The sequence below is a fragment of the Pholis gunnellus genome, assembly GCF_910591455.1.
Source record: "Pholis gunnellus genome assembly, chromosome: 6".
Taxonomy (NCBI): domain Eukaryota; kingdom Metazoa; phylum Chordata; class Actinopteri; order Perciformes; family Pholidae; genus Pholis; species Pholis gunnellus.
Window position 1 is genome coordinate 24,838,804 of NC_136532.1, and position 10,252 is coordinate 24,849,055.

The 10,252-nt window shown below is 43.6% G+C and overlaps 1 protein-coding gene across 2 annotated transcripts in view; it reads left to right on the top strand.

Annotated features, from left to right (window-relative positions):
- The window catches only part of bmp2k (BMP2 inducible kinase), a 42,514-nt gene extending 32,298 nt beyond the window's left edge, over nucleotides 1-10,216 (top strand). For both annotated transcript variants that reach the window (XM_079162100.1, XM_079162101.1), the window contains exon 16: nucleotides 6,744-10,216. In XM_079162100.1, the coding sequence (XP_079018226.1) occupies nucleotides 6,744-8,224 (1,481 nt within the window). In that variant the 3' untranslated portion in view covers nucleotides 8,225-10,216. The remainder of the gene's footprint in view (nucleotides 1-6,743) is intronic.
- Nucleotides 10,217-10,252: the final 36 nt, after the last annotated feature.

A 10,252-nucleotide genomic window follows, 5' to 3' on the forward strand; every position in this document is an offset into this window, starting at 1 on the left:
GGTGGTAAAATTCACTGCAATCATCTCTTGCCTTCTAAAACTAAGGCTCGGTGTTCATCATTCCTAACAAACCTTTTATGCAAGTCAGCTGGTCAGAAGTGTTTTGAGCAAGGCACTAACTCTGCCAGGGTTGTGGGTTATATTCCCTGTCTGGATCAAATGGCTTGAACAAGGTACTAACACATAGGATACACATCATAATAATAATAATAATAATAATACTAGCACATATGCGTAAGATTACAATAGTTTTTCTTCTTTTCAGTGCGTAGAAATCTTCCAGCTCGCTGCTTAACGCTGCTGTAGTTCCATCGGCACTAGAGGAGACGCATGTCTGTGCTCATTAGGGCTGAGTGATGTTGAACATACACAACTACGTTCTGTCTCTTTGGAACAGGTGAAGGTTCCTTCAATGTTTTTATCTTTCAATCAGGAATTTGTTTTTTTTTTTTTTTGCAAAGATCATTGTCCAGATAACTTTATTTTGTCTTCTGCTAAAACAAGTTTGTTGTTGTAATACTAATGTTGACCACAAGAGGCTGAAGTGAACTGCGACTCCATATTCCTAAACACCAGATTAGTGCCAATATGAAATGCATTTCTAGCCAAAAGAACGACCAAACGTTGTCACACACATCGTATGAACCTTGAGTTTAGAGTTCATGGAGGAGCTGCAGCTCACCTGGAAGGACACGTGAACGCTTTTCGTCACCATTTGAACTTCAGCCTCTTGTGGCCAACATGAGTATTACAACAACAAACTGAACGATCGTGACAGAACTTTGTTTTCTTCACCGCTTCTTGAGTCACAAACACAAGAGAGTAAAACGATTTGATCAGACTTGAGTACTGATGCAGTCCAGTTGCACTTCTTTTAATGAAGTTCTTTATTAGTTCTTAACTCTTTTCTTTTACTCGCGTCTTAAAGATGTCGAACAGTTTGATTTTTCGCTTTCATTCCAGAAGATCTTTTTATTATTGTCTGTAGGAAGCAGATTTATCTTTCTTTTTTTTTTGCCAATCCTGCTCCTTTAAAGTAGACGTGACATCGTTAAACCTTTTGCAGATGCTGTAGTTGTGCGAACAGGTCTGTCATTGTGTTCATATTGAGTTAAGACAGTCGTGTGTTTCCTCCAAACTGTGAAACACGTCCGTCTCTTTCAAAGCTCGTTCAGTAGATTTAAAGTCCTAATTCATTCTGTGAATCCTAAACTTACCCAAACATCACTCAGCTCTGGTACTAATAAACTCCAATTTGTGGGTGTTAAAAAAAAAAAAAGACACTTGAAGTTGTCAAAGTTGCGGCTCTTTGCCGTTCGTTTACATGAAAACACCATCGACCCTCTTCGCCCATTAAAACTGCAACGACTCCGCACAGAAAGCTAAATCTCTTTTTGTTTCTCATCGTCGGGACGAAGCCTCAGACGCTCTGGTGTAACCGGAGCTCTTTACTTTGGAGGCCGATGTTAACGCCCACTCTGAATCCCACCGGACTCGTCCTCTTTAGGCTGAACTCACCAGACGCAGGCGTAATAACGATGTTTCTGCGTTCATCACGTCGGCGGCAGCAATAAGCTCCTGTGCCTCTGAGCTCTTCCTGCTCCTTCAATGTGAATCGGTTTTGATCGGCGGTTCAGAAAACACCGTTTGTAACTCGGACTTCATTTCATGAAGTTTCACAAACGCTAAAACACGTTTTTCTACCGTAAATTCATCTCTTGTTGAGAGTAGATCAAGATAATGATGCAATACAACCCGCAGAGCACTTGAATGAACTTGAACTAAGTGTGGAAACATGTCATCGTCTTCTACTCGTTACTTCATGAATATCAACATCTATTTGAGTTCAAATTGGAAAACCAAAATGAATAAAAACCAAACGGATTGAAGGGACGTTACCGGCCGGAATGAGAGAATTCACGTTTTTGATCGGCCTCTTATCTTCCTGTGTTCCGTGTCGCTCTGCGTCAGCTGGTGGCTTTGTAGGTCGCAGGTCATTCTTTAAAATACGCACCGCTGGCAACGAGCAGACATCCGTTTTTATTTTTAGTGTTTGATCAGCTGTTTCACTTCCATTAATAACTCATTTCGCTTTGAAATCTCACATTGTGAAGAATTCTTTAGTATTTTAAACTCCTCCGGACAAAAGTTAACAATTTTGAGAGAAAGTTGTTGAAACATCTGGATCTAAAATGATGATTTTTGACCAAAGTCGCAGCGTGTCAATTATCTTGACTGCTACCAACCAATCAGAATACAACACGACATACACTGGCTGATGCCACATTATAACTGCCAAACATTTGCCAGCAACACGGTACATGTTTCCTTTGAATGTTCAAACTATAACTCGGGCCAAAGGTTTTGTTTAGTTCTTTTGAGAGCTGGAGGACTTCCTCTGATCAGAACCGTCTCTCAGAGACGTCCAGTGAACCTGTAAGACGTGTGACGGCACCTTTTATTGCATATATTAAGGGTTTCTTGTCTTTTTACGGCAGTCGTTTGGTTTCCATTTCTAGATACAAAGTGCCTTCAGGTGGCCGTTTTTATTTACCTGACCGACAACGCTGACAGTTTTATTTCTTTGTTTCTTTTGTTTCTGATTACATTTATCTGAAGAATTCAAATGTTCAGAGGAACAAAGCAGCCGCTCTGTTTTCCTCCGTTACCAAAGTTTGGACTTTAAATCATCTGTTAGGTAAATGAAGTTATTCTGCCCCGATGTTTGTGACTCATGTTTGACGTTGTATATTCTATAAGCTCAGATAAACGGACTGCAGCGTCGGTCAACGTTCGTCCTCTTACAGTGTTTGTTTTTGTCACTGACCGACTCAGATTGTTAATATAAGCGTCTGACAACAACCCCACGGAGAAATGAAACCGTTACGTTAATCCGGTCCGTCTGTTCGCTCTGAGGAGTCTCTGAAATCTGAGCTCTCATCCACAACGTCAAAATCATCTAAACGTTCGGCCGTGACGTGAAAACCCTTTTATACAACACTAAGCGACGCTTTCTGTCCTCCCAACACAACAAACTGACAACACCGACGCTCCTCTCTCCAACTCTCTCTCACGTTTCCACCGTTTTGTCTTCAGGCAACAAGTCACATGACTCGACCACAGACGGCGAGGTAAAGAAAAGGGTTCTATCTCTCTGCAGGGTTCTGTGTAATGTTGTCAGACACTTAGAAACAGTCTCAGCACCAAAAACAAGCACCGAGCGATCCTCCCTCAACACGGGACCATTTAAAAAAGCACCGTTAGTCCCCGAGACACAGACGTGGAGCGATGGTCCTCTGTTCATCTGTAATGTGACTTTAAATGAATCGACCGGCACAACGTTGTGCTCTGAACCGTGTTTTCTGTCCTCTGTCTGACGGCACATTCAGGAGTGTAAATGTAAATAGTTGTGCTGAAAGGAATGCTATCCTTCAAGATGGTGAACGTTTGTTTTATTGTTTTGAATCCATACAATCCTAAAGGGCTGTATGTCTGTGACGGAGACTCCTGTCAGTCCCAATCATAACGTGTTAAACTAGCGCTCGTGTGTTTAGCTGAAGGTAAGTTTCATGTTTCACGTCACTGCCTGCTTTCATCAGGACGTTGCTTCTGTTCAGTTTTCTATTTTTTTTAAATTTTTAATTTTCTCTGTTTGTGTTTGTCATTGCGTAAGACAGCCATACTCAGAAACATCTTGTTCATGTGTACTGGTGGATGGATCTCTAGTGTGGATGAGGGACCAGAGCCATTAACTGCACTTTAATGTTCTTTTTTTTTATCATTTTTTAATCCCAGGATTTTATGGGATGAACAAGCAAACAGACGTTGAATATGTTGTTTTTATATCTACATTTTTCTTTCTTTTTTTTTACATCTGCAAGTTTTCTGTGCTTTCCTCCTCTCTGTCTTCGGGGGCTCGGTTCCCCTTCGGTTCCCCTTCGTCAGCGTTACATCCTGCTAGAAGCCCCACGAGATCACTACATTCTTTATTTGGATCCATCCTTGTTAGACGTGTTTGGGAGAACTCTTGAGTTTATAGTTCTTCTCTCAGCGGCTCTCCTGCAGAAAGATTCAGCTATAGATCAATAAGTTGTCTTTGTTTCTGCAACAGACGATGTAAAGAAGAAACGGTCCTGTATCATACTGTGAGTGTGAATGTATTTCTTTATAGAATGTAACTGATAAATAAAAAAACCATTCAAAATCCCCTTTGAATCCTTTTATTTATTGTAAGTAGGTCTTTAGAGTCTAGAGTCTCTCCACCACTACACCGTGTGCAAGATGTTCCCGTTAACATGGCTGTCTTTGTCTGAGCTCTGTCGTCCAATCACAGCCGACCCGTCAGGACGACGGTGACGCTCCAAACAAAGAGCGTTTGTCTGCTTCCTGTTAAAAATAAGTTCACTTTAAGCTACAGCTGTTTCATTTGACTTTGACTTTCACTGAATACGTTTTTAAAAGGAGTCCAGTTCCAGGTTTCAAGAGCTTCTGTTGACGGACTAGATCTCTGACTGCAGCCGTGGTGTCTTCTGTCTGTAGTGTGATGACACTTGATGCTGTCGCATCATTTAATGACTCAGGATCAGCTAAAGATGTCTGCTTCAAATCTTTACTGCAAAATAAAAATGAAATATTGGGCCTTTTAGTATATATATTTCCAAAATGGATTGAAGCAAATAACTAATTTGCATAATAATAATATGGTTAATAAACTGTTGTTCTGCTTAGAACTCGATGTGTTGTGATGCTCTGCAGACTGATCATGAATTCATCTTTGATGCTTTAATCTGATCCTGTGTTTCAAACCTCAACAGACAAAATGATTCAGTCAGAGTCTAGAACAAGAACCTCTTCACATAAACAGCAGCTTTATTTCACACTGCGTCATTTATATTTAATGTGTTTGATCCTTTAACTCATAAAGTGACTATGGGATGTGTACTCTGTGTCGTTAGAATGAAACCATAGAAACCAGGTTATTTTGTCCATCCCATAGTAAACATGAAAGTGGACGGCGGTGAATTCCAGCCAGTGTCACTGAGTAATGAAATCATATCTTTAAAATGTTTACAATAAATGAAATGAGCTCACGGAGACGTCAACGTTTCATCTTCAAATAACGTTAATTGTACAATTTTATGGTGATTTCACACGAAAGAAAGAAAAAACTGACAAAAGGGAAGTTTATGATTCACTTTTATGATTCGTTTTTTGTGTAATCAAACTAGCGGGCGCGTCTTTTGGCTCTGAGTCGGCCGGGAAACGTTCTGCAGCTTCATCAAATCGATCCGGGCTCAGTGTGAGTCTGCAGCCTGAGAGGAGAGACTCGGCTCAGCTGCTGCTGCTGTCGGACCAGAGAGCCGTCTCATGTTTCCACCACTGATCCGTGTCTTCAGTGTAATCCTCCGGCTCCCCCCAACGAAACTAATCCGTGTCGTCCGACGTCTTCTCCTAAAGATGTTTCTGAAGTGAACGTGATTACAAGTTCTAATCTGGGAGCAGTCGTGGTGGAGCGAACAGATGCATTCATGTTTTATCATTACTTTTTATTGTCTTTTGTTGCCGCCTTGTTTCATTTTATCAACAAAAGCTTTTTTTTTTTGGCCAGTCTGTCATCACGTCCTGCCAGTTTGGACGGCTGAAGACGAGGAGAGGTTTCCATCCTCGTGTTCACAGCGGGGGGTCCTCTCTCTGCTTTCTAATATAGAGCTCCCACTAATAGGGACAATGAGTTGGCTCATTGTGTGTGAGCACGATTTATCTTCAATATAATTGGAGACTATCCACCCGCTAATTAGGCTAATCTCTAACTTGTCATTATGCAAATCTCTTGGAAATGAATTTACACGAGGCACTTTTGTTCCAGCAAATGCCAACTTATGCGTAAGAATTTATAGAAACATGCAGAAAGATTAGTAATTGCAGGACAAAGCTGTATTTATTTAAAGTCTAAAGGACGTGACTGGCAGCTTGAATCTTTTCACTAAGAGATTTAAATCTGAAAGCAATTTTGTGAGTCTTGAAAAAGCTCCGCGTCTCATTTCTTCCTCCTGTAAGCTGCTCTGATCACCAGAGGGTCAGAGCAGCTTTTACACCATATTGACTTTCAGGGATTTCTCCTTCGCTGCTCCTTCTGCTTCAATATTGGACACGCTGTTGGGATTTGTACTTGTCCTGATTTCTGTAATGCAACAGAGGCGCTCTTAGGAAAGGAACACTTGTACCATTGGTTTGTGGATTTAAAGATTGGAATTCGGCCTTTTGGCCCTCGCTGTCTCAGTTTTTTTGCAACCAGTGAATGGAAAGTTACCATATCTGGACTGTGGAGGAGTGACGTAGAGACCTGTCAATCACAGTAGCTCCGCCCTAAAGCATCCCCTGCTTTATGGTCTGTTTGACTCTAAATGGACCATCATTTACTAAATGAACATCATGCTGTATTGAAGAAGACTTGAAACTAGAGATTGAGACCATAAACTCATGTTTACAATGTTTACTGAGGTAATAAATCAAGAGAGAAGTAGTCATTTTCTCATAGACTTCTATACAACCAGAGGAGTCGCCCCCTGGTGGACATTAGAGAGAATGCAGATTCAAGACACTTTTTAGCCTCGGAGGTTGCCTTCTGGTCTGGAATCAAGATTCTCCCACAAAGTTAAAGATATCTGCAAGGGTTAAAACTTGAAATGCGCATTGAGGAGACTGTTGACATCTTTAACTCTTGCATTTGTGTCTTGTTTCAGGTACCGATGAGATGAAGACTGAGCCAACCAATGAGGAAGTCAGCGTTCCTGCTCTCGTCTCAACCACTGCAGACAGTCTAGAGCCGGTGGTGGAGCCGGTGGTGGAGCCGGTGGTGGAGCCGGTGCCGGCGGCGGCAGCCAAGGAGCACAGACCAGGCAGAAAGAGCAACTGCAGACCCGGCGAAGAGTCCGACAGTGACTTTGAGTCCGACCCTCCTTCGCCAAAGAGCAGCGAGGACGAAGAGGCGGAGGAGGAAGAAGCGCTGAACAGTGAGCACGGTGAAGACACCGAGCTGGAGAATATAGGACAGAGGCCTCTGCTGATGGACTCTGAGGAGGAGGGCGAGGAGGATGAGGACAAGCACAGCTCGGACTCGGACTACGACCCCAGCAGGGTCAAGAACCGCTCGAGGAAAGCTCCGGCCGCTAAAGCAGCTCCGGCCGCCGCTAGAGGGAGTCCTCAGGAGGATTCTGCCATGACTCTGATCACCCCTCCGGAGTCGCCCGGCGGGGTGAGAGCTGCTCCAGCTGAGGACTCTGTTGATGTCTTTGGCGCCGTTCCCTTCCTCGGAGGAACCTCGCCCGTCGGGCCTTCAGTAAGCTCGGACATCTTCGCCAAAGCGCCTTTCAGGCAAGTCAGCCAGGAGCAGCGAGCCGCGGACGACTTTGACGTTTTCGACGTTTTTACCAAAGCGCCATTCAACCGGAACCTCTCCAAGTCGGGCAAGAGCGGCAGCGACGTTCCCTTGGGTCAAACGCCGCCCGTGTCTCCCGACGGCATCGACGTTTTCGGCTTCTCCCCCTTCCAGCCGGGCCCCGACGAGCCGCCTCCCGCCACCTCTAGAAGCGCGGAAGACATCTTCCAGCCGTCCTTCGAGGAGTCGGCCAGCCCGCAGCAACAGAGGCTGAAGCAGCGCAGCCTCCAGAGGCTGTCGTCGCGCCAGAGGAAAACCAAGCAGGAGGCCACGGCCGGCGGCAGCAACGGCAAACGCCACCATGGCACGCCGACCGGTGGGCGCAAGACCGGCAAGCCGACTTACCGCACGCCGGAGCGAGTACGCAGACACAAGAAGGTCGGCCGGAGAGACTCGCAGAGCAGCAACGAGTTCCTCAGCACCTCGGACTCGAAGGAGAACATCAGCGTTGATATAACAATGGCCGAAGGGAAAGACAAAGGAGCATCTCTGCCGGTGGACGAGGCCCTTTTAGACCCGTTTGGAGCCAAGCCTTTCCAACCTCCGGACGACAGCCGGCACGGCCAGTATCAGGAACTCTCTGAAAGCAAAAGCGACTTGGGCACGGCCAACGGCAAGTCCTGGTCGGGCTCCGTTCACAGTGCTCTCGGAGACGGCAGCATGGATGATTTCGGGGCGGTGCCCTTCACAGAAATGGTCGTCAGCGGACCTGAGCCGGAGCAGCCGCCCTCACAGCCGCTGGACCTCGACCCGTTCGGAGCGGCACCTTTTCCCACCAAGCAGTGACTTTTCCTTGCAGTCTTCCCCGTCTCTCTGCCAGTTGCGGTTAAATAACCTCTTCATTTTTGGGTTTTTTTGGGGGGCTTGGGAACACCTTCAACCAATCGACAAAACTTAACCCCAGCGCTTCTTCTCTTTGAATAACGAAAACCTAAATCCTGTGGAGTGTGAGTGACGTTTCCACATATCTTTCAGCTGTACCTGTGTGCTGAGAAAGCCTTTTATGCTGCATCTTAACGCTTGAAAAGACGTTTGAACCGGATCGGATGTCGCTGCAAAAAGCTCTTTATGGCTTCTGATCTACCAATATGTTTGTTTCTTTTTTTAAGCACCACGAAGCCTTACCTGAGCTGGGCTCCACCTTTGCTGCACAGTACCTCGAAAACCACGACACGGTCGGCCCACGTTGGCCTTTTCATGTCGGGGGAATCGTTCGGGGGTTTGTCCTTAACCACTTGTTTTTCTAAATCCTTTGTCTATGCATAACTTCACCGTAGTTGTGTTGCGTTACACTTTAAATACTACAAGAGATCGAATTTTATTGTACTTCCTTAAAAAGTTGGGTCAGGTTTAAATTTAGGCTCCTAACTGTTTTCTTTTCTTTTCTAGCAGTAAACTTCTGTTAATTCTTTATTTTATTAAGTTATAAAACTCAACACATTCTGTTAGAAATAACACAAAGCCACATTTAGATCGCTCGTCTTCAAAAACTCACAATCTTTCTCAGCAATGTTAGCGCTCCGAACACTAAATATAACGTTAATTAATTCATGCTGAAGAATAAATGGGACCTGTGCGATCAGTTAAATGGAAAAGACCAAAACCAACAACGTGTTAGTCCGTCGCTCAATACTTCCTGTCTGTGGCTCTCAGCTCCACACCCATTGGTTCCCACAGTCAAGAGGCTGTAGCTTAGCTTAGCATTAACTAACCCAGGAAGTTACTGCGCCCGGCCATGTAAAAGGTGTCCGTAGTTTGTTACCGTCAGTTTCCTGTCTTCATGCTAAGCTTAGCTAACCTGGTGCTTCATATTAGAATAGATGAGTGAGGTATCGATAAACACGTCAAAACTACAGGACTGTCTCAGAAAATTACAATATTGTGATAAAGTTCTTTATTTTGTGTAATGCAATTAAAAAAACTAAAATGTCATGCATTCTGGATTCATTACAAATCAACTGAAATATTGCAAGCCTTTTATTCTTTTAATATTGCTGATTATGGCTTACAGCTTAAGAAAACTCAAATATCCTATCTCTAAATATTAGAATATCATGAAAAAGTATACTAGTAGGGTATTCAACTAATCACTTGAATCGTCTAATTAACTCGAAACACCTGCAAGGGTTTCCTGAGCCTTGAAAAACACTCAGCTTGGTTCAGTAAACTAAATCACACGTATGGGGATTATCACAATATTCTAATTTTCTGAGACAGTCCTGTATTCCTTTGAAAACGTGTCAAAAATATAGTTTCTCTTTTAAAATAGGTTCAGTAAAAACAGCTGGTCACTGTAGTTTGTATCAAATGTTACTCAAAACTGGACAAATTAGTGCATTTGTCGGGGACTATTTTCAGCGGCGGATTAATCCACATTTGGTCCAAATACACTAGAAAGCAAAATAAGGTATCAGGCCTCGGTTACACTCAGTTGTTTGTTACTGGTTTTGGTCTTTTCGTGTTATTTGTTAACGCTGCAGGATGTGATTCATAAAAGGGAACTAAAATCAAAGAGCGGCGGAGTGATCTGTGAAGCGTAATCAGGTAATTTATATTCAAGAACTAGTCTCTGTGTGTTCTCCACATCGACGGCCTTACCACTGCTTTTACCTTCACTGTTTGAATTAAACCTGCAGGTTGTTTTCACCAGTGGAACCGTTTCATCACTACGTCACATCTTTTATTCTTTATTTCTGTCCACAAAGGTCAATCTCATATTGTGTTTCTCTGCTATTCTGCTGTTTGATGCAATAAAAAACAAAACAAAGAGTCATCTCACAGGTTTGAAAACAAAGCAGTGTCACTCTTTTAAAT